This window comes from Frieseomelitta varia, unplaced genomic scaffold (assembly GCF_011392965.1).
Source record: "Frieseomelitta varia isolate USP_RPSP 00005682 unplaced genomic scaffold, Fvar_1.2 scaffold_455, whole genome shotgun sequence".
Taxonomy (NCBI): Eukaryota; Metazoa; Arthropoda; class Insecta; order Hymenoptera; family Apidae; genus Frieseomelitta; species Frieseomelitta varia.
In genome coordinates this window covers 373308-399057 of record NW_025110207.1, presented here as the reverse complement: position 1 = coordinate 399057, position 25750 = coordinate 373308, and the positions used below count along the sequence as shown (strand labels likewise).

At 28.2% G+C, this 25750-nt stretch overlaps 3 protein-coding genes across 15 annotated transcripts; 1 reads left to right on the top strand and 2 right to left on the bottom strand.

Moving 5' to 3' along the window:
* Positions 1-2047: 2047 nt before the first annotated feature.
* On the bottom strand, positions 2048-5736 carry LOC122532460 (protein lines). Of its 3 annotated transcripts, XM_043661248.1 has the most exons (3): positions 4833-5736; positions 4517-4693; positions 2048-4159 (listed from the first exon to the last, which is right to left on the bottom strand). In XM_043661248.1, the coding sequence occupies exon 3, from the start codon at positions 4037-4039 to the stop codon at positions 2255-2257; it is 1785 nt and encodes a 594-aa protein (XP_043517183.1). In that variant the 5' UTR covers positions 4040-4159; positions 4517-4693; positions 4833-5736; the 3' UTR covers positions 2048-2254. The 3 variants fall into 3 exon arrangements, with proteins under 3 accessions (XP_043517183.1, XP_043517184.1, XP_043517185.1); XM_043661249.1 differs by lacking the exon at positions 4517-4693; XM_043661250.1 differs by lacking the exons at positions 4517-4693; positions 4833-5736 and adding an exon at positions 4756-4773 and having other exon boundaries at positions 2048-4153.
* Positions 5737-7135: 1399 nt separating this feature from the next.
* Positions 7136-19781, top strand: LOC122532457 (serine/threonine-protein kinase Genghis Khan). Of its 3 annotated transcripts, none has more exons than XM_043661237.1 (26): positions 7136-7320; positions 7763-7933; positions 8030-8212; positions 8292-8563; positions 8649-8948; positions 9104-9247; positions 9357-9479; positions 9571-9779; positions 9855-10063; positions 10153-11156; positions 11233-11468; positions 11564-11670; positions 14019-14182; positions 14261-14516; positions 14606-14892; positions 14986-15129; positions 15217-15352; positions 15424-15665; positions 15833-16013; positions 16096-16284; positions 16361-16546; positions 16627-16808; positions 16947-17045; positions 17112-17235; positions 17312-17469; positions 17559-19781. In XM_043661237.1, exons 2-26 carry the CDS (start codon positions 7813-7815, stop codon positions 17670-17672), a joined length of 5370 nt encoding a protein of 1789 aa, XP_043517172.1. In that variant the 5' UTR covers positions 7136-7320; positions 7763-7812; the 3' UTR covers positions 17673-19781. The 3 variants fall into 3 exon arrangements, with proteins under 3 accessions (XP_043517172.1, XP_043517171.1, XP_043517173.1); XM_043661236.1 differs by having other exon boundaries at positions 7758-7933; XM_043661238.1 differs by having other exon boundaries at positions 7758-7933; positions 17112-17237; positions 17320-17469.
* A 1120-nt stretch (positions 19782-20901) lies between these two features.
* On the bottom strand, positions 20902-24746 carry LOC122532454 (deubiquitinase DESI2). Of its 9 annotated transcripts, none has more exons than XM_043661225.1 (8): positions 24523-24746; positions 23622-23681; positions 23441-23550; positions 23302-23374; positions 23125-23218; positions 22915-23056; positions 22676-22835; positions 20902-22605 (listed from the first exon to the last, which is right to left on the bottom strand). In XM_043661225.1, exons 1-8 carry the CDS (start codon positions 24533-24535, stop codon positions 22559-22561), a joined length of 699 nt encoding a protein of 232 aa, XP_043517160.1. In that variant the 5' UTR covers positions 24536-24746; the 3' UTR covers positions 20902-22558. The 9 variants fall into 9 exon arrangements, with proteins under 9 accessions (XP_043517160.1, XP_043517161.1, XP_043517169.1 ...); XM_043661226.1 differs by having other exon boundaries at positions 23622-23659; positions 24538-24745; XM_043661234.1 differs by having other exon boundaries at positions 24538-24742.
* Between the last annotated feature and the right edge of the window lie 1004 nt (positions 24747-25750).

Sequence of the window (25750 nt, the reverse complement as noted above, 5' to 3'; positions counted from 1 at the left end):
TATCGAAATCGGAAAGGTATATTGACAGATTAATCGGCAGATTGACCCTTTTTTTTTTATTATAAATTTCTCCGTTGTTTAAAAATTTTATATTTTGATACTCTTATATAAATATTTTTGTAGATTTTGAAAAATTTCCGCAGATTTAATTACAAATAATTTATAATCAATTCTAGATTCTAGAAAATCTTTAAATTTGTGAATTATATGTTCTAATTGTATTGGAATAGATTAAACTAACATACAAGTATGTAAAATACCCAATATTGCGTTTATAATTTCAGTTATATTTATTTTTTGTTCTGATTATCACTGACATTTCTTGAGTATATATTTATTTTTTATATTGTACATAAGTGAATTGCAATCACTAATAAAAAATTTACAAAGGGAAATGATAAATAAAATTGCATCATGATTATAAAAGTAAAAACATGTAGATTTTTAGTGTATCATACTTACAAAGTTTTTAGCATATCATACTTACAAAGTTAATTTTAAAATATGCGTAATTAACATTACAATTAATATGTACAAATATTTTAATTTGTTGAGAATTCCAAAAGAATAATAGCAGATTATTCCTAAATTTAACTTAGGAATGATTATTGCCATTTGTATCTAATAATTTATTAATACTGGCATATCTTCAAATGTTAATTTTCATTTACATTGCCAGTAACTTTACATTTATATACTTGCAATATTTTACAATATTGTTATTTATACATTATTAATGAATCATGACAATATGACAATGTTTCATATTAATAAACATTATTAAATTTTACACCTGTATTTAAGTATATGGATATAACAGAATTGTCTTAAAATTCTGTTATAGATATGTTGTTGTTAAATAAACAAATGTTATAAATCTTGATTTAACAAATAGAATTAAATATTTTATTATACCTGTGGCACAAAATTTCAAAATCAATTTTATAATCTAATGTGTTGATATAATTTATGCCTTTATATTATTAATTTATCTATTTTATAAAAATCGATAAATATTGACAAAAAGAGATGACGTCGACTTTGATATATTAACAAAAATTAATAAAAAAAATATTTGCAGAAGTCGAAATTTGTAAAATAATCTAATAATGAAAACTTAATAGCTTACAAAGAAATAGCTCTATATTATATACTTATATGTACATTTAAATAAACAAACAAGTTTTAGGTAGTCACAAAGTAAAATTTTGATATATTAAATTAATTGTTTAGTCCGTTCTGCTCATTATTTCAAAAGCAATAATGATATGTTTATCAAAAATATAAAATCTTTTAAGTAAAAAAATAAATAAATAATTAGTATGCATTTTTTCTCCAACCAACCGGTTCCTGCCGGCCGAAATTTATCTAACTCGAACCAATAATCGAAACAAATCATCACTTTTTAATAGAAAATTATCGGTATTAGTTTGGACTAGATAAGTCTCTAATCTAGATGGAAGTTAGCCGGAAACACTGTAAAATTAATTAGTTTTTGAGAAATAACGAGCGATGGCTAAAACGTTTTGAAAGTTGTTTAGGAGAATATTCCTCTTGAATAAGAGAACATATATTGAATAATAAATAACATATATCAAGGTCAATGTCATTGGGGCTGGGTCTCCTTTTCTCAATATTTACCTAAAAATTTTTATACTCTGAAAAATCTTTACAGTCTAATTTTTTTTATTTTTTATGAATTTAGTATTATAATATACATATTTATACATATGTAATAGCGTACATCACGATTCAACTTAAACAATTCTATGTGACTGGCAAATTGTACATTTAATCTTTATGTATAGATATAAATATTAGTCTAGTAGTATACATTTAAATTTATTTTGAATGGTGCTTTGGCAAATATGTTTTCATAGCACCATAAATGTGCATTTTCATTGTGAAGCATATAATTTTAGCTAATCTTTGTACTACTTCAATCCATTTATACTTCAACCATGAAATGCAAAATATAATTCTTCTGTAAAACTTTAACAACACTTTTGAATGAACAAAATTTTTCTAAATATAATAAATAAAAATGTTCTTTTTTCTGAATCTTTTAATATTAATCTAGATATTTAATACAAAAGACAGTAACAGTCATTTATCAAAATGAAGTTATTAAGATTATATAATTTTGTATTACTTCCTGACTGATAAAATAAGCCAGATGATAAAGCTTTCATTTTTACAATTTGTACATTAATTTAGTGAATTAAAATTTTGAATCTCATTATGCAACCAATAATTAGTTATCTATATTTCCTTCATAGAAGGATTCACATTTTTCTAACAAACGTAGAACTGGATTTATGTTATAAGGAAACAAATCTTTTGATACTAATCTATCAATTGCTAAACGAAGTCTTATCAATATTGTCATGGTATCATCTAGCTCTCTTCCACAACAAGAAACAAATTCTGTCCAATTTCTTTTAACATATTTCAAAAATCTCAATAAGTACAATAAGAAACAGGTCTCATTACTGACAAGTAAATCTAATAAAACATCTGGGTCATGTGATACAGCATGTATAAATTGTATAAAAGTTAATGTTGGACTAAGCATATGACCAAGATCATTTTGTGGAGGTCCCCTATAAAATAAACCAACAGCTACATCTAAACAACATACCATGCCTTCAATTAAAAAATCATCTTGATCATGAAACATTTGTACAACCCACTGTGATAAAGGCATTTCAGGATGAAATGGCATTAATGTCTTAACACATTGATCAAGTTGTCTTAAAACTTCTCTAATACTCCTCTCAATAACTGCCATATCAGCATCAAGATCTTCTGCTTCAGAGCCCAAAGAAGAGTCACTAGAATCGCTGCGTGTTTCTTTAACAGTCACAGCAACACTTTTTAAAACTAAGAGCACTATTTTTTGTAGAAGAGGGCGGTCACCTTCGCCAGATCCTCCTCCAAATCTTCCAGAGCCATGTCTATATGGTAAAGCATCCAGTAATCTCCAATCTTTTACAGCTCTTACAATCAGGTGTGCAAGAGAACAAGGTTCATCTGGCAATATATCTTGTAATGCCAAAGTACTTCCATAACATAATATTTCATTAAATAGCCCAAGTAGATGTCTCCAAATTACACCAGGAACATTAGCATTTAAAAGTACAACCAGGTTATCTAACTGAGAATAAAAAAGTTTGGTGTCAATAACAGACAAGTTGGCTTTAACAGAAATAATGGATTCCCATAAATCAAGGAATGTAATGACAGCTGATTCATGTTGTGGCGTATATGAACTCAAAATAGCATCAAATTTTGATACTAGTATAGTCCATTTAGACTCTAATGCTTTAACACACATTGCTTTTACTGGTGTACTGTCAAAACTTTCTGCATCTGAAATTGATATTGTATTACAATGAGATGGCGGTACTATACTGTCTGTATCTTCAAGAGGGTGAATACTGCAGTCCTTGTGTTCTACAACTCTTTTTACAACATCCAAGGTAAATAGCATTTGGCTCGGAGAATGTGTATTCACTAAAGATTGTGTTAATCTTTCCAACCATGCTGTATCAATATTTTCCTTTGTTATAATAAAAAATGATGCAAGAACTCTGCTAGCAGCAAATGATATAAATTTATTTGTTGTACACGATAGGTCAATTATTTGATCTATAATGCCATGCTCATTTCGCGCTAGCGCATCACAAACATCTACTACTCTTTTGCACATAATACCTCTAATATTTTGTTTAATAGCTAAGTCAAATAATAGCTGTAAAGCGCTCATGAATTCCAAGGTTTGATCAGGTTCCCATTCTGATAATAAAGAAGATCTAAACGTGCCATCTGCAGCTTCCACTGTTGTACTAGTGAATGGTTTACGTAAACTACTTTCTGGTATATTGCATAAGCATTGTGCCAACAGACTATTCTGTAATTGTTCAATATCTGATAATGTATCTTTTTCAACTTCATTGTTTTCAATACGTTGTTTCTTCTTTGCTGGTTCCTCCATTATGTTATTAGGAGGATAATAATAACAGTGCCAAAGCACCATTAGCAGCACTATTCTCGCTGCTTTCTTCTTTTATAATATTTTGTCATCAGGTTTTTGAAATTTAGCCAACATCAGCTTATTGTATGTACAGTCATAAATATACCAGAAACTACAGTACACCTGTATTAACAAATAAAAACAAAATATTAAGATAAACTCTTTGGAAACTGATTACTCTTCTACAGTATTAAATATTTTTTACTATATTAGATATTTAAATATTAATATTCTTTTACTTTATTTTTTTCTAAATACTCAAAAATGTACTTTGTTTCAGGGCATAAAAAATTTTTAACTGACATTTATATTATCTGATAGTATTAATTTTGAATTTTAATTCAAAATTTTTAAATTTAATATAAACTCAAATCAAGCCATGATCTAATTCAAACTTAAGTTGGCGTAAAATCTGATCTAATTCTTTAATTCAAATTCAAATAAAATTTATTTAAAAATTCAACATTGTATGTGATTTACTATTTGTAAGTGTATCCTTCTGCACAGAATCCAACGTCTGTATCTTTTGAAGTAAGTAAAAGCAAGTTTCAAATCCAAAGTTTGTCAAGTTTAAAACCGATATTTTTGGACTTTGTTATATATCAGAAAATATATTGATCAGTCAAAGATTTGTAGCCACCTAAAACAATGCCTTGGCTGAAACAAATATTATAAATATACTCTATTACAGAGTAGAATTTTTATTATCAAATAATAGTTAAAATACTGTTTGTAAAAGAATTTTTATAATGTTATAATATAAATAAAGAAAGCAAAGAATAATATTGAAACTTACAGTCAGAAGTGACCTCTAATTTTTTATTAAATTTACAAAATGTTTATAAATTCCAACACTTTTATAGGTTTTACATAAATAAGTGTGTGTGTGTGTGTATGTTTACAGATTCGTTCGTATATGCGTATATTTTCCTTACGTGCCGCGTAATTGATCAATTAATTGATGCATGTGGCACTTTTGCAATTGAATTTCAAATAATACTTGTCCTCGAGTTCATTTATAAGATGCCAACCGTAAGGTGTTTAACACAGGTTGCACATGTAATATATAAACCGACGCTTGGTGATACGTTAATACGCACACAGAAATATTCTCTACCAATATATTGACAGACAGTTGAAATATATCAAGTGAATATTCCACGGTATTCCTGTCAAGCTGTATCGTACTCCACTATTTTAATGGTGTAAATATATTATTGTTTGTGCCCGAAGAATTTCTTTTGACTAGGAAGTGACAGAGCACTCGGACAACTTTGCTCTGTTGCCACGTATACGTGCTACCGAGTAAAAATAAGAAATACGGATTTATATTGCTTAGCCGTAAATCTGTTCCAATTAAACAGTTCATATCTCACGTCGAGCGGTAAAATGTCAGCTTGATGGTGCCTAAGACACGAATTCTTCGTGTTTATTACGTATTTTTTGGATGGCATCATGCAGAGCTGCGTAACACAGTAGCTCCTCCTCGCACATTCCACAATGTACTAAGTACGAATTATTGTAATTGCTTGAACAATAGACTGCAGATTATTGCCATACCTTGTTAAATATTCATTAAATGCCTATCCTATCATTTTTCGTAATAAGAATAATCAAAATCAAAAAGTCGTATAATAAATACACGAGATGATCGGCAACTCTGCATCGATCGCAGCGCTCGAAGATCGATGCGTATTCTTATTTATTTCTACAATTTCTATTTTAACGATTCTAACTTAAAACTATAAATAAAACGATGTATATCAAAAGTCACGCCGACGAAAGAAAAGTTGATAGAATCTTTGATAGAAGACGGGAAGATTAAAAAATAATTAATCGTTCTACGTTCTTTATTCCATTTATTATATGGCCGAACTCATCATTTACGAAATTAGCAATAAACGTAAAATTCTTTTCTCTTGTCAATTAAAAGTACAGATCACTTGTTAGAAAATTTACTACATAAATTTATTACTGTCGGAAGATTTATTTAGGAATATCAGGAATTAGTCTTAAATATTGAACTAATGAATTAAAAGTGATTCGTGTGATCCTTGCAGGAATAATGAATTACAAATAATACGAATCTTGTATCTCACGATTTTTAATTCTACTTTGAAATTATAAAAAGATTTGTTTCGTTTATTTCGATCGATCGATCAGCCCCTAATTCATGGGTGGACGAAACGAAATATTTACTCTGGATTATTAATATTTGAGAAAAAGGAGAGAATATTACAAGCTGATCAATAGGCAAACCGATTTCTATGCGAACTCGCTTTGTCGTGGCTGCGAGATAAGGCGTATCTACATGTTGAACTGTCATAGGTATTTTCAATGACGTAGAGCCATATTTTTTTCTATATGGGGCCTGCTAGGGGGTCAACCAAATTGTCAGGGGCTCGGGGGTGATAATGCAAGATGTTTTGTGATAAACGAATGGTGTGCATAATAAACGATTAAGCCAATATTACAGCGGGACGCGTCGTTTCGGCAGATATGCTCGAGTCGTTTGAGCAAGCGATCCGGATCGGCAAGGGATAAGCCTTTCACTCAAAACATCATCTCTCACATGCGATAGGAATTTTACGTTGCGATAGAAATTTTAATCGGGGATGAGAGTGTAGTGCCGCGCGGAGGTTATATCCAGACAATTAGGACAATGCCCTTGCGAGATTTATCTACGTTTTATTCTATAACTATCAACATTTAAACGAGAAATACTGTATAGTCCCGCTATACAGTACCTATATTACTGCGAGCGATACGAGTTGTCTTGGTGATTCTGTTGAATTCGTCGATCGCGCGAATGCGGTGCCATACCCCGTTGCACTATTTTTGTCTGTACGTTTTATTTACACGTATTTCTCTTGTTGCGTGTTTTCTTCGCCAAATATTTTGGCTATCTTTATAGCAGTTACGTAATTTCCGACGTGAGTAATTCCGGTACGATGGCCGATGATGAATTAAATGAAACTCGATTGTTTTACACGTAGTGACATGTGGACATACGTACATACCACGCTGAGTTAAAGGGAATTGATTTTTGACATTCTTTGCATAAGGGTAAAACAAGCTCAAAGCGTGCTGATAATATATATATATACACACACACACACACACACACACACACACACACACACATATACATATATACATATATACATATATGTACCGATAACATGAACGGGGAAATGACCGCTGCACCGTTGTAAACAAAATTAATGTTTAAACAGTGAAAGTGATCCTATTTAGATATGTCTATTGGAAATTATCTTCTTCAGGTAAATGATTAGCATACAATTTTACTTGTTAGATAACATCTGTATTTCAATGTTTTTAACTGATCGTTTAAGTACTTGTAAATATAAGGATGTAGCAACGGGCTATTTTTTGAAGTCTATTTTATTTCTGACAAACGATTAATTTTATTTAATTGATGACATTACAATTGGCAATTTTTATCAGATATTTTTAATTATATCCTCCGTATTTATAATTAAGCACTTGTCAAATTTGGTGGAATGAAATGAAGAGATCAAATTAACATATATATGTATATTGAATAGTTAACAGTAATTAACATAAAAACATTTTGAATGTTTAATTTATGTATTATTTATGTTCAAAATATGTAGTATAATTATAGGTTTAGGTTATATGTAATTATAAGTTTTTATATCATATTTTATACATAAAAAATAAATAGCAAATGTTTTAGGACAGTCATCACATCATAATGTGGTGGTTTGAGATACTGAACAATATTATTAAAAATGACAGAAATAGTATCGAAGAATTTTGGTAAAGGACAACCTTTTCAAAAAAGAGACATGTCAGATTCGTCGCAGCATCAACCTCCTCCTGATATTATGCCAAAGGGACTTGCAATCAATGGTATATTGTCAATTTTTTAAGTAAAACATATCAAAAAAATGATTAAAAAATAATGAATAATTATTTTTTTGTTATTAAATTATTATTATTTTATAGGCATAGGAGGAAGGTTACGCCAATTAGAATCCCTTTTTATTAGTGGTCCTGTACAAGGAGAAGGAAGAGTGGGCCACACATTTTCTATTGAGACACTTATTGATATTTTGCTCGTCTTGTATGATGAGTGTTGTAATTCTTCCCTAAGGCGTGAAAAGACTGTCTCGGATTTTATTGAATTTGGTACATTATATACATATATATAACATATATTTTTTAAAAATTTATAGTTTCATATTAAAATTCATATATCTCTTTATAGTAAAACCAGTAGCTACTTGCATTAAGAGTTTGCAATTAGCACGAGAGGATTTTGAAATAGTAAAAGTTATTGGTAGAGGAGCATTTGGTGAAGTATGTGTTGTAAGAATGCGTGGTTCTGACAAAGTATTTGCAATGAAAATTTTAAACAAATGGGAAATGCTAAAGCGTGCGGAAACTGCATACTTTAGAGAAGAGAGAGATGTACTGGTATATGGTGATCGCAGGTGGATCACAAATCTTCATTATGCCTTTCAAGATGACAATAATTTGGTAATTTTTCTAACTATTATTAATAATAATTATAAGCAGTTATAAAGATAAGAGTATCTTATATTTTCTAAATAATCATGTGTAGTACTTGGTCATGGATTATTATTGTGGTGGAGATCTGTTAACACTATTGAGCAAATTTGAAGATCGCCTTCCTGAAGATATGGCACGTTTTTATATAGCTGAAATGGTTCTAGCTATTGGGTCCATACATGACTTACGTTATGTACACCGTGATATTAAACCTGATAATGTTTTGTTAGATGCAAATGGTCATATTAGATTAGCAGATTTTGGATCTTGTTTACGATTGTTTGAAGATGGCACTGCACAAAGTAACGTTGCTGTTGGTACACCAGACTATATTTCACCAGAAATCTTAAGGGTAAAATTATATTTTTATATTAATTTAAATACTATTTTTATAATTTTTAAGTTACATATTAATTATTTATTAATTAATTTTGTTATTTATTTATTTATTAGTTTTTAGTATTGATTAATGTTTTATTAATGAAGAATGCATTGAAATTCATGTAGGCAATGGAAGATGGACAAGGACAATATGGGCCTGAATGTGATTGGTGGTCTTTAGGAGTGTGCATGTATGAAATGTTATATGGAGAAACACCATTTTATGCAGAATCTCTAGTCGAAACTTATGGAAAAATTATGAACCATAAGGTTAAAAAATAATTTAAATTACATTTATAAAAATTGGACATAATATTATTATAATGATTATATATATAAATTATTCATATTAATATATATGTATTTTATTTCATTTCAGAATTGCTTTGACTTTCCAGCAGATGATATGTATGAAGTTTCTGAAGAAGCTAAGGACTTAATGAGAAAATTAATATGTAGTTCGGAATTTAGATTAGGTCAAAATGGAATTGATGATTTTAAGGTATTAATGCGTAATATGTTAGTTTAAAAAGCATAATGTTAGTTATAATTGATTTAAATTTAATATATTTAACTTTAATTTTATAACACAGAAACATCCGTGGTTTGAAGGAGTAAATTGGGAAACTCTTAGAGATAGTACTGCACCTTATATACCTGAGGTTTCTTCACCAACTGACACATCAAACTTTGATGTTGATGATACAGATGTTCGCAGTTCTGATGCTGTTCCACCAGCAGCAAATTCTGCCTTTTCTGCACTTCATTTGCCATTTGTTGGTTTTACTTTCACTCAAGGAAGGTTAGCAGTATTTTTTTTTCTTTATATTCATAAAAAGAAATATATTTCATACGTTTCTGTATTTATAAATTACAGTTGCATATCTGATCTGGGTTGCTTATCTATTATAACTCAAAAGGATAAACGTGTGCAGATATTAGAGGAAGAAAATGCACAATTAACACAAGCTCTTGAAGATTTAAAAAAACAAATTAGTCATTCTCCTCCTGGAATATCGCCAGATTCTAATAATGCAACAAGAAAACTTCAGGATGAAATAAATACACTTACTAAACGCAACTGTGGTATGAATATACATATTTAAATACTGTCATAATAAATATACGAATACTTAATCATATTATTATTCCATAACATTTCTTTACGTTTTTAGAATTAGAATCACAGTTAAAATCTATGGAGGTCCCTCGTGAATTACGCAATTTAGATAACGGCGATATGACAAAATTACGGGAATTAGAAAAATTAGTACGCTCTCTTCGATCAGAAAAGGAAGAAGCTATTAAAGATAAGTTAGATACTCAGGAGAAGCTTAAACTTCAGGATAAAGAATTGAAGGACGCATTAACACAGCGTAAACTAGCAATGGCTGAATATACCGAAGTTACAGACAAATTATCAGAATTAAGACAACAAAAACAGAAGTTATCCAGGCAAGTTAGAGATAAAGAAGAAGAATTAGAAGTTGTAATGCAGAAAGTTGACAGTTTACGACATGACATTAGAAAAGCAGAAAAGTTACGTAGGGAATTAGAAAATCGAGTTGAAGAGGCAATGGCTGAAACGAGTAAAGAAAGAAAATTAAGAGAACGCAGTGAAGAATATTGTAAACAAATGCAAGAGGAAACAGAAAAAATTAGACAAAGGTCTATGGGAAATGATGCGAGTGCAAATCATGCATTAGCGACGCAAGAAATTAATAGGTTAAAAGCAGAAGTTGAAACACTCGAAGTTCAATATAATGAAAATTTGAACCAACAACAAAGTAGGTTCAATCTTGAAATTCGTAGTCTTCAAGAACAATTGCATGAAGCTGAAACCAGGAGAGATTTATTGGAAAGGGAAATTCAATTAACGAAAGAAAAACTAGATAATGCAAGATTAGAAAATATTACTGATAGTGAGGAAACTATAAATGAATTAAACAGACGTCACGAAAGGGAAAAAATTATGCTAGTCGAAGAAAACAAAAAACTTATGTTAGAACTTAGCACTCTTACCGATAGTGTTAATAGAATACAAGGTGAAAGGCGACAATTAGAAGAAGAATATGAAGAATTAAGAAACAAAAAGGAAGCTATTGCACAATGGGAAGCTCAGATTACCGAAATTATTCAATGGGTATCTGATGAAAAAGATGCCAGAGGATACTTGCAGGTTTGTCCTGTTTAGTTTATTTTTTCATTGATGATGATCTTAAAAACTGTTTAATTTTATACTTGAAAAATTCTAGGCATTGGCTACAAAAATGACAGAAGAATTAGAATTTTTAAAACATTCTGGTGGTGTAGGTGGGGTAGGAAGTGGTTCTACAATGGCAGATAAAAATTGGCGAAATCGTAGATCACAGAAGCTTGATAAAATGGAACTTTTGAACCTACAAAGTTCTTTACAAAGTGAAATACAAGCTAAGCAGGCAATATCTGAAGAACTTACAAAGACACGTTCAGATTTAATTGCTGCTCAAAAGTAATTACTTTAAGTATATTAATGACAGAAATATTTTTGTTCATTTAAATATTACTAATATGATTTCATAACGGCAAATTATTGTATATCCACAGGGAATTAAGAGATTTCAGACAACGGTTCGATACACTTACACATGAGATAAAACGTAAAGAAATGCAAATAAAAGAGTTGCAAACGAGGCTTGACGCAGGCGATGGCTGTAAGTACATTTCATTTAACACTGTTACAAAAAGAAATTTCGTAAAAATGTTATTGTTACGTTTTTATAAAAATTCCGTATCAACTATTATTATACAAACCGCTGTGATACATGCTATGTATGTAATTTGTAAATCTTTTAATCTTTCTCGTACAGTGTTTAGGCGGTGAATATATCTGTTCAATGTTTTTATTTTGTAAAAAATTCTGTATTATTCTAAGTACTTTGTTATGACGCGAGTTGTATAACTTTTATATACTATTAGTTGAATGTTCATAATAAATACATACAAAATTTATTTATTAGATACATAATACCATATGTAATTTAAATATTGTTCTTATATAAATGTGCTAGATTGTTTTATTAGTAATCAAATTTGCATGCATATAGCAAAAGGTCAACAAAATCAAGAAATTGTTATAGAAAATATATAACGGGAGTCATATATATTATTCATATTTCTTTCAAGATAAATTTTTTACATTTGCTTGTTAATTCTTATTTTTGTCTCTTTCAATAATAAAAGTTTGTAGTGAAGATGTATGGATGTTATATATGATTCTTTACACTTGCATATTTATAATATCATGATTATAATAACATAATATTATTTTTATATTATACCTAAAATTGCAAGCCATTAGAGTTAGAATTATAATTTAACAATCTCTTCAATTTTAATAGAAACTATAGAATTTGTAAAAACTGTAACTATACATATAAATACTTTTTTTTTTGTAGTTTGTTTTAGTTTAATTAATGGCTTGATATTAAATTGGTATGAATCAATGTGTGATCATTTAAAAAAATTTTTTTTATAAATGTGAATATTAATAATTGGTGTGTATATGACTGATATTTATATATATTTTAAGACATAGTTATAAATATATATAATTATGAAATATATGTAACATATATTTCATAATTGATCATATAAATTCTTTTATAATATTATTTAAAAATGCATGTAATATTAAAATGTATCATAATTAATTAGATATTAGGTACAAATGAAGATTAAATATATATGTATTGGAATAATTCAGTTATTTCGGAGAAACATAAGGCACTTGATTTTTAGAATTTGATGTTCTCTGAGATTGTCAGGTTCATCTTAATATTTTAACAAAATATTTTGCCTACATTATACATTATATACTTAAGTACTTCTATAGTTATAATTGCTATAAAAACTATTGCCAATACTTATTTTACCAATAATAGAGATCGTTACTATTTGGATAGCTATCCAGCATAGTAATTCGGTTCTCCGGTACGGTATGCGATTCTGATTTCTAGACTACAAAGTGCCTCTGTTTATTGGCGTAACGAGCTGTGTCTGGGGCCTCTTGTTGCTCATCTTCAAACTGTATTTGTGACAGCTGTCCTATCCAGCAAAACGTCAAGACAATCTTCAAACATCGTTAGCACCAAACCCCAACGTATCATCGTACATCAGCCGCCATCACCCCTACCAGTAATGCGTGCATCCCGCGTCACGACATGTCGCTTATTAACTAGATTCGTTCCCGTCAACACATTCATCAGTCAGAATGCCGTCGCCATCGTATCGCCACCCGGTAAATGAAGTGGCAACAAAACGCGATTTTGATTGATTAGTCAGCTGGGATGCTAATTACAAAACATAGTGCTATGTTTTTTATGAGTACAAATGGTACAAAAAATATTAAACATTCTGTGTAAAGGAAGCAGCAAATGTATCCGGATGACTCTTGTCTAAAACATAGCTTTATGTTAACTTTAATTTCAATTACTCTGAAAATCAGTTATGTGTTTTTTGTATGTTGGAAATAATCATCCCCCAATTAAGGATAGTCTCAGTAGCTTTTCATCGTCTTAGGTGATGGTTGTCCCTTTGTTAATCATAGTAGCTGATAATTACTCGGTTTTGTAATTAAATGATTAACAGGTATGTTGTGTCTGAATGCCTTTAGATTGTTTGATCTGATTGACTTCTTGATACATTTTATTACATGCTTGCTATTTCTGCTGGTGAACAATCATCAACCCTTATCTGCATAATAACGGTTACTATTTTAACAGAGTTTGTGTGGTGTAAATTGCAGTGCCGTGATTATATTAAAATATTCAAAAGATATGAAATTTACGTTGATTTATGTATTTACTTTGTAGAAGAGAAACATAATTCTTTACTTTTACAGTTTTTTGTATATTAATAGATCATAGATTAAAATATTATGAATATTTTTTTTTTAATTAATTTAACATTATTAAAATAATTTCAACTTCTTATAACTTAAGAAAAAAATGTTATAATTTTATATTTTATTAATTGTCAATATTTTTTTTCTATATTTCAGTTTTAGAACGTCCTACATCTCAAATGTCATATTTAGAACATTTCCTGAAAGAAACTGCAAGCAGTACACGTCATGGAAGTGCAGACAGTGTAGAAGCCGATATCGAAGACAATCGAGCACCAAGTATTTCCAGCAGTAAAAGCAACTTATCTGAACTCAGTATTGTAAGTATCATTTTTTTTTCTAGATTTAAGAAAGATTAATATTTTAAGTATTATAATCTAATATATACTAAATTCTAGGATCCTACGTCCCCGTTATCTCATGAGCTTCTTAATAAATCATCGACATCTCATGGACAAACCAATCTTCAACCAAAACCAAAATCTCATCAATTTTTAGTAAGAACATTTTCAGCGCCTACGAAATGCAATCATTGTACTTCACTGATGGTAGGTTTAACCAGGCAAGGAGTTGTATGTGAAGTTTGTGGTTTTGCATGTCACATGCCCTGTTGTGATAAAGTTCCATCAATGTGTCCTGTGCCACATGATCAAAGTAAGTTTTTTTAAAGAAATCATTTAATGTAATTTACTTTGATAGAATATAATTGTTCGATATGATATATTAATAAATAATTTTTTCAGCAAAACGACCATTAGGTATTGATCCTACACGAGGAATAGGTACGGCTTATGAAGGATATGTTAAAGTGCCAAAAATGGGTGGAGTAAAAAAGGGTTGGGTTCGTCAATTTGTGGTGGTCTGCGACTTCAAATTATTTCTTTATGATATTTCACCAGATCGTAATGCATTACCATCTGTTTATGTATCTCAAGTCTTAGACATGCGGGACGAAGAGTTTAATGTTAGTTCTGTCAGAGATTCGGATGTTATACATGCTACAAAGAAAGATATTCCATGCATATTTAGGGTAATATTCGAAACCTTTAATTGCTGTAATTTAACTATATATATGTATATATATATTCTTTTATGATTTATTTTTTATTTCATGTTCATTTAGATAACAACATCTCTGCTAGAACCACCTGGTTTAAGGAATCATACATTAATGCTTGCAGACACTGAGAGTGAAAAAACAAAGTGGGTAGTTGCTTTAAGTGAATTGCATAGAATATTAAAGAAAAACAATCTTCCTAATACAACGGTAAGTTGTACAACACATCCATGTATATATTAGGAAGATATCGCTCAGGTTCATTTATTTTTATTTATATTATGTTTTACGTTGCAGATATTTAGAGCAAAAGAATTATTAGATAATACATTGGCGCTAATTAAAAATGTGATGTCAGGAGCAATTATTGATCCAGATCGTCTAGTCATTGGTACAGAAGAAGGTCTCTTCTGTTTAGATTTAGATCGTAGCGGTACGTTGCAATCTATGTAACAAAAAATAACAGAATTATCATTTTATGATTAATTTATATTATGCGTTTAGAAATTGCAAGAGTAGGAGAAGGCAAGAAAATATATTTACTGGAATATGTAACAGAAGAACAATTAATAGTAGTTTTAAGTGGAAAACAACGTCATGTACGGCTGGTTCCAGTACGTGCATTGGATGGAGATGAAGTTGAATGGATTAAAGTCGCAGAAACTAAAGGATGTATAACATTAACGACCGGAATAGCCCATCGCAGTCCATTAACTTATTGTTTGTGTGTTGCCATAAAGAAGCAAGTAAGATATGTTATTATATAATATTGCATCATTAACCCGGGATTACCCACCTGGGGGTCTAGCGCAGGTACATCCCGGCGACTAGACCCTCGCGTGGGTAATCCCGGGTTAATATAATAGATATAGCTATAGTGCTATTTTTAATATTACTTTTTTTTTAAATTTAGAATGCATCACAAGTCATTATTTATGAAATTACGCGTACAAAAACACGTCATAAACGTATGCGTGAATTGATGTTATCGTGCCACGCACAAACTTTACAAGTTCTTTCTGAAGGTCGCTTTTGTGTTGGATACCCTTCTGGATTTTCTATCTACAGCATCTTAGGAGACCATCACCCTATTTGTGAATATATAAATCGAATTCATATAAATTCAGAATTAATTTGCTTTTTAAGATCTATAAATATTTTATTTTTATGCCGCAGCATTGGTCCATTCTGAAAATACGCTCTTAGGCTTTCTTACATACAGTGCTGTGGATGCTTTACGTTGTATCGAATTGCCACGTGGTGAATTCTTATTAGTCTTCCATACATTAGCAGTTTATGTCGACAGCCAAGGCAGAAAGAGTAGAGATCGTGAAATTATGTATCCTGCTGTTCCTACAGCAGTTAGTGAGTATTATTTATGAACAAGACATAATATGAAACATGTAAAAAACGACATGTAATTATATCATTTATATTACAGGTTATTGTGAGGGCTATTTACTAGTTTATAGCGAAACTCACATTGATGTGTTTGGCTGTACAACTGGAGATTGGTTGCAGACACTTAATGTGAAACGAGCACGACCACTAAATACGTCAGGTTCTTTAACATCCTGTGTCATTAACGATATGCCACATGTTATTTTTTTGAGCAATTTACATCAACGTCAGTATATTTCATTAACATAATAACGATTACGATTACCAAATCATCAAATATAATATGTATTTGATTTATTATAATAGGAGAATTACTTAATTTAACACCGCTAGACGCAAGTGGTAGACAAATGACAAAACCTCGAAGAAGATTTTCATTAAGAGAAGGAAATAGAGCTGTTCGTCCTACTGATAGACGTTCCAAAATGATATCTGCTCCGACGAATTTTAATCATATCAGTCACATGGGTCCAGGTAATGGAATACAGGTAGGTCATTTTGATTCTGCTTTTCTTTTTTAAATTAATTAAACAAACTAAAACAACTAAACAAACTTTTAAACAAACTAAATATATATATATATATATATATATATATATTATAAATATTATATATTTTTTTATTAGATTCAACGGTTATTAAACTTACCTACTACACTAGAAACAGCTGATCAACAACATAGCAGTCATCACAGTAGCTCTCATCTTCATAGCAGCCAACAAAGAGTAAGAATTTAATGTATCTTTATATTTTATAAGTACATCAAATATCTATTTACATTTTTTTCTTAGTTATATAGTCCTGCAATTCAAACATCGAGTAAACCAGCGCCATTGCCGCCTAGGCACCCACCTTCTGATACACGACGTCTTAGTTCTCATATATCCAGAAATTCCGGATACTCACCGCATAACGGTATAATGCTCACTTTATTTTATTACCTAATTTTATTTGGAATATCTTCTATATAATACATACAATTTTTTCGTAGGCTCAACATCATCACGCAGAGGACCGGCACCGCCACGACCGACTGCTACTCCACCTTCGCTACCACGTACTCCTGTGGACCAAGTTGATTCGGAATCTGTGCATCTACGATCGCATACTCCACTTTCTCTTGGTAGCATTGCATCATTACACGACAAGGTATTACTTTTTCTTTATTGAAAATATTAATATCAATCGAACATAAAAGTGATATAGGTAGAAAATCAATATATTTTCCATTAATATAGGAACATACCTCTGGTGGAAGTCCTAGACATTCAATAGCTTCAAACAACAGTTCAAATCCATCAACGCCTCCAAGTCCTGCTCATGATCATGGTTCATCTTCATATGATTCATAAAAATTAATTTAACATCTTTCCTAACATTAACAACTTACTGTAATCACATGTATTATCTGAACAATAGGATTACAGTATCTATGAGAACACTTTTACACAAAATGATATCCGTATTTGATTTTTAGCTGGAAAGTTATCGTATTTATTTCTTTTCTCGTTTTTCTTTTTTAATTTTGTGCAATACATTTTTCTAACCATTACATTACATTAATTGTATTACAAACGTCTAAAAAAAGGCATAATACTCGTATGTACAAATGAATTAAGAAGTTGCACGTTTTAATTATTTAACACAATATAAAGGTTTCATGAATATATTAACATTAATTTTGGTACTATATTGCAACGACTTTTTGGTTTTCATAAACTTATATATAATATGTTATATACTTAATAAGACAATTTACAGTTAATGTAATGATAAATTATTGTAAATAATTTATATTTGGAAATTATTGTATCAACTTTACGATGCCATATACTATCGAAATAGGTATCATTTTGATATTTTTTTTCTCGGAGTTTTAACGCAGATACTTTGCATAATTTTAATTTTTAATAATTGTCACTATCTTAAATTAATGAAAATCGAAATCTCAGTCAAATTATCTAGCAATAAAAAATTAATCTATTACTCTATCGTACCTACTTTTGAATCTAGGTATAAATAATAGTTTCAACTAAATTATATTTAATAATTCTTAGTGGCAAATGAATTCAGTGAAAATGAATCGATCTGATGCCTTAACTAAATATTTTCTATTGCGTCATAATGCAGTAAGGTGCATCATTTTATTCAGCATGTGAATAGTAGAAATAATCGTGCAATGTATCGACAGCTCTTGCTAATATATAGTAAGGTGGCTATATACTTTTACATGACATACGAGTATTATATTTGTAACAGTAACAGAGTAATGTTGAATATTGATTTATCCTTACTGCAATAAAAACTGATTTCGCTCTTATAAATGTATTGCTTTCGATTAAGGCGATAAATGTCATTGTAAAAATTTTCATTTAAAAAAAAAGCATATACATATTTGACGATATGTTAACAAGTGCAATGCATAATGACTGAGAATAGAATCGAAAATGGAACGAAGATGATAAAGTATTGTTTATTTTAAATAATGAAATGTTGAAGTCCTTATTTATATTTCCAACAGTTTGATGAGAGTGTTAAAAAAAGATTGCTGCAACATCTTTATTACTTTTGTATTAAAAAAATTTTAAAATAATGAATTTACAAAAAAAAAAATGAATTATTTTGAAATTTTGCAAAAAATTTTACTTGATGATTAACAAGTTACATTCAATTCTTTTTATAGCTGTAAGATTAGAACAAGAAACAAGTGAAATTACAACAAAAATAAGAACAAGATAACAAGTTTTATATGTTTTAATGTATAAAATATATACATTTTTCATGTACATTTATAAAAATTTGCTAACTATACTAACAGAGAAGGGGAAAAGAGTTGGTAGAACAAGATAATTATCTCAGGATTCTATACCAGTAATTGAAATATGGGATAACATTTAATGGTCAAGAATCCTGAGTTGCTCCATTATTATTCAAATAATTATACAAGTTGAAGATGTTTTTATCTTCATACCTTTAAACATGTCATACAGTGAAACAAAAAGCCAATAATTACAGTATGGATTCAATTTTTACATACACGAAAAAGGAGTGCATGTAAAATAGTAATTTTGAATCATGCATTTAAATTTACATATATTTATAACAAGTTTTAATGAAAAAAGTTTAAGAAGTATCGAAAAGTTTATGAAATATTGAAAATGTTACGGTAAAATATTGATAGCTACATTCCGAGCAATTCTTTTTTATTTTCATAAAACAATGACAAATATACATGAGAAAAATCCAAGTTCCAACTCTTTAAAAAGATCACCATTGATAGACATTAAAGTTAGCGAATAATAACTATAACATACATGTAATACCAAAAAAGAAACTTGAAAGATCTTCATTACATTTGTGTAATGATAAGATATGAAAATATAATTATAAATAAAATATTTATCGACTGCAATAGATATGACATCCTTATATTAAAAATATAGAAAGAACCGTTAATAGAAGAAAAAATGTTAATGTTAACAGACAAAAAATGTAATAATACAGGTATTACTGTCCATACCGGAATAAAATAAAGTTTAAAAATGAGTTCTAGAACTATTCTAGAAATATCATCGTATGTTTATAAATTGTAGCAATCTACATGTTATTGTACTTATCAACGGAATTCAATAATTTGCCTATTATTCGCCATTGTTACTTAAGGGTTCTAAAATCAAAGATGTATCTGTTTGCTTTATGTTGTTTTGTATCTGAACTGAGTTTGTCTATAGATAGTACATACAAAGAAATAGTCACTTTGTATAGCATTGATTCTATATTTTTGTAAATAATTCAATTTCAACTTGATTTTAGACCCTTTGCGAATCTCACTTCTCTTTCCTTTTTAGTGTGCACATACATATATTGACATTCAAATTTTGAGTACGTCGTTTTATAAAATGTAAAAACTGCGCTATAATTATGCTTTCTTTTTACGCATAATCAAAATGTACGACTGGCATTTTGCACGGAAATAGAATGATTATATATATGCATATATAGATTGTATGATTCAGTAGTTAACTTTTGTACGAGTTATTAGAATATTTTATGTAACAATTAATAATGATTTATGTATTCCATTGGTTTAGTACCAGTGCATGTAATGACCTGATTATTAATCTTTTTTTTTTAGCAACTTAGTTTAGTGTATTCTATACTATGAATTTATTTATAACTAATATGTGCATTATTTACGATATTTATTAAAAGCAATTGCAAGCAATTATTTGCATTTTGAATAATGAATTGTATCTCATTGTATATTATTTAAAGAGCGTCATTGTAGTAAGAAAAAAACCAAATTCTTATGTTTGTAAAATTTTCTTACAAACATTTTTTTTTGTAGATTTTGTAATATTTATAATTTTTATTTTACATTTTATTTCATACAAAATCTATGTTAAAAGATATATCTGTTTCTTTTAAATTCATTCTTCAATGAATTATTAAGAAATAAGTTTTTTTGTAATAATAAAAGATATTAATAAACTTGATTTGTGAATATAATATAAATAATAATTAATAAGTATTACATAGATTCAATTTAGGTATTATTATAATTAACAAAACGAAATAATATAGTTGTTGCGATATTTATTGTTTAAAATGAAACTATTAACAGTAAGAAAAAAGTACCTACTAAAACAATAAACTGAATATCATTATAAAAAAGATCATTTAGAAAGATATATAAGTTTTTGTACTTATACTGTATATTGTGCTTTATATGCTTCATTATTTTAGTATGCTATACTCATTTCTATATCGCATAAGTAATTCATTTTATAACTTTGTATTAATGCAAATATTAATGAGGAATACAAAACATAACATGCTTCGATCTATAAAACATTAATGACAACTAATTATTTTCAATACCCTTTTTTGCAAATACATATGTATATATAAAGAAGATATTTTTTAAATGTATATTACATAGAAACACATGAAATAATTTAGGTAATTTAATATACTAAATAATTTTATTAATTCAAGTTGATTTCTATTTAAAATTTAGAAAACTTTTTTTATAATATAATTATATAAATAAAGCGTAATTAATATTTTTATTGACCTTTTATATAAAATAATAAAAATACTAATTGTTATAATTGAAATTTTACTACAAATGATTCAGTGAAAAGTATTCACATATTAACATTGGCCAGCAATATAACAATATAACATGATTAGTAACATCTATGAGTTCCTAATGGCAACATATGACTTCCTAATATTAGTCATTAAAACAGAATTAACGAAAAGTTTAATTGGCACTAATTGTTACTTGATTTTTGTGTTACATTTTACAAATATGATATATTTATCAGAATTTTTTTGTATTTATATTATATTTGAATAACTTTATGAATTTTTTATTTTTTCAATATATAACATTATAAACTTGGTGTCAACAACATTTTAGTAACATCAGTAATGATTTATATTTAAAAAGAACTCATTAGATTCTAAATCTGGCAAAGGCTTCCGAAATTATAATACTATATTAATTCTACTGTTCTATATCGTGCAAAATTCAAGAGCATCCATATGGTGCAGAAGTGTTGACTGAATATCTTAATTACAAAATTATAAATATGTTCCTTATAAAAGTATTTGCAGAAAACATATTTTCATTAAATCATAGATGAAAAATAAATTATTCGTAATTTAATTATTTATTATATATGAATGTCAATATTAAATTCATTCTTCATTTAAATTTCCTAACAATATTAATGGCAGCTGTACAGAGAGGTGTCGCATGTATACATAGCATATTTTATAGCATAATGTAAACCAGGTTATTCAATGTTCACAAAAACATCACTAGATATTTCTAAAATATAATTTCAATGTACTGTGTGTTTTACAAATATTAATTTTCAAATACAATTTGAAATAAAAGATATTACGTATAAAATCTTACTCACATTTCCTACAAAAATTAACGTGATTAACTAATAAATAAATACGTTCCAGTCTCTTTATGCCTTTGATTTATGCGTAATTATATAGCAAATATATATCTGTTAAATCGACTGTATAATACAACAAAGAACACACGCGACAATGTATACTGCCGTCCAAAATTTAAAAGACGACATGTTGCAAGAAAGGCATTTTTTTCTGTATTGTTAAATCACCACTGCAATTCTAGAGTACAATATTAAATTTGTACCTCATTTGACGGTTTTGTTTCTCGGTTTCCATCATCTTGGCAATGTAGTTACTGTCACGATAAACTTCCTTTGCGCATAAACTCTCTAAATGGTGTAACTCCTATGGCATTTTAAATCTCTTCGTTTCAAAAAATTTGCCAAATGTTACAAAGAAGTATCAGAAGACGTACTTTCAGAAGATGTACTTTCATGGCTGACTTGATTTAAGGAGTGTTGAAGTGCATCAGGCGTTAACCATTCCTTTGGTAAACAACGCTGAAGAAAGGGTACACATGAACTAAAATATGCAAGGCGATTTACCCAACCCGGTATTTCTTGACCACACAAAATCTACAATTTAGAATAAAAATATCATATTAGCAATATAGCTCGATTAAAAAATGATTATATAATATTTTTATAAACATACAAGTGTAAGTTGACTGCTAAAGTGATTACAATTTTTATTCATTAAATGGTAACGATCACCCCTAAAATCTTTTCCTAATTCAGTAACAATCCTAGTTACATCTTCTTCTGTGAAGTCTGTATATCCAATGTGAACTGATTGCCTACAATGGTAAATAAATATATTCTTCCTTTGAAATAATATAAACATATTCTAAAATAATATCTTTACCTATATCTAAATTGCTCTCCTAATTCTTCAGCAACTCTTGGTGTAATCTCAAAAATTCCAGAAATTGGTTTAGAATGACCTCCATATGCATATTCTAAAAATTGGTGGAAATAATTCAATTTTGTTATTAATAAATTCAAAAAATATATACATATATATAATAAATAATATATGTACCTGTTCCATATATTTCAACTCCTGAATGAAATACACCTAATCCAATTGGGGTAGTATATTCATTTATCCAATACTGAAATGAAAAATGTATTTATTACATGCACATCAGTAAAAATTTTAAAAAAATTATATATCTTACCATGTCATAAACATTAAGGATTATTGGCTCTCTAGCCATTTTTGGTATTAATTCTTCGTTGTCCTGTGGATAACCCAGACAACTGGGAAAGGATAGATTGCAGCTAAGACCTGATGAAAACATCATAGAGATACCTATACTTGAAGAGATGAACAGCAGCACTACCTATGTTCCAACGCACCTAATAAGCAAATATGTTTGCTATATACTGGATCTACCCTAAGCACATAGCCAAAAATGACTACAAAAATAAAAAAATATATGACACAGGGAACGCAGTCTTACATTTGATGATAATTAGAATTTTTACGACGAATATCTGATTAATTTTACACGATATTGTATATTATCTTTATGATTCATATAGGGTTATACAAACAAAGCAAAAATATAACAAAATACATGTTATTATCAAATAAAATTATATGTTTAAAAGATATTCATTAATTATATAATAATTAGTAACTTCATGCTTTTCTAAACAAAATTATTACAATATGCAAAGTACACACAGCAATGAATATACTTTTCTAATGACACTATTGCAACTAACAGAATTTAAATAATAAAATAACCAATATTATATTGCCAAACAATAACAATGAGAAAATCAAAATATACACAAATAATATTCTGATTTATAATTTATAACTACTTTGTTAGTACTAATAAAAATGTAAAATGAAGAATATTTAAAGATAATAAACAAATTTATCAGTGATATTGCTTAACAATGAAAACTAAGAATGGATATACACACTTCACAATAGGAGAAAGAAAATGTATTATGAATCATCAGGTCAAAGATTTTGTTAAATGATATTTCTGTTAAATGAATTATATTAAAAAACGGAGATTTCAACACAATCACATTTTTTTCATAATTTGTTATAAAATAGTTGAAAAAAGATATTTAAATTTTTTTGAGAGAATTGTTGATGTTAAATAATACAGATAGACATTGTGCAAAATCTCAAGTGCCTATGCCCGCAATAAATTACTAATCTTTTTCAAACGTTAAACAATAATTGTCCTTGCAAATGAAATTTAATAATTTAATAACTGAAATTCGTAAAAATTACTTGCAAACAGCATACATTATGTCAGTAAGAAGTTTCTCTTCACTTGAAGTGCGCTAAATGATCAACAAAATCTTTCTTGAATCTTCTAATTATATGTTTTAATTATTCATTACGTAGTTTCAATCAGAAATTTAATTAACTGCACAGAACAATCACTAAACATTAAAGATTTTTTAAAGGAATTTACACAAATTGTTTATAATTAGAAACGAATAGGATTTGTCTAGGGATATCGAATAATTTTCTCTAGATGCGAACATCAAACATTGAATACATAATAACCAAATTTTCTTCCTCGGGTTATAAAATTTTAACAAAATATTAAATTTTATATGTTTATTATTTTCCTATATTATTTATTGCTTACCCGTCTCAGTTTTTCAATATTGATAAAATATAATTCATAAATAATATTCCTTATTTTCTAATTGTATGTAAATAGCATAACGCTATTTTTTTATTACAATTTTTATTATACAAATAAAAGTGTAAAATATAATTTCATTTTTTAATGCAATTTGTTACTGTTAATTAACATTAATTAAACGTATATTTTATTAAAAATACGTTTAAACATTTTTCATATTCGAAATATTTATTCTCGGAATTTAAAATTAATTTTATATTATTCCTAATTAAAGTATATAAATTACTATTCATACTACAACCATCTCTTTTTATGAACATTATATTATTACAAATAAATACAAACTTAAATATATAATAGTAAAAAACTGTTTTAAAAAATTTCAATTATTTGTTTAAAGTAGCACTTGAAATTGAAATCAATCATATTTGTGAATTTCTAATAATTGAAAAGTTCTCTTAATTAAAATTTTGTAACTATTAGCTGCACATTTTAGAGTACATAAAATTGTTATTATTGAGATAAACGCAATTTATTTGAAATATTTTATTATACATTACAAGCAATTTATGGAACAAAATATTACTTTTTTTCAATACGTACATAATATGCGCACATTTTCTTTTTATTACTTGTTAACATTTTTTATATAACTATTGCGAATCTTTTCATATTTTTAAATGAATATATGAATTTTATATTTATTATATGAAATATGAGTTTTTAAATACACTATCACAAATAGCGTATTTTTAGATTTCATATTTCATATAAAGATATTTACAATCATTCTATTTTTTGCTGAGAAAATATTTTCTAGATTCAAAACATGTAATATAAATATTTACATATTTGTATATT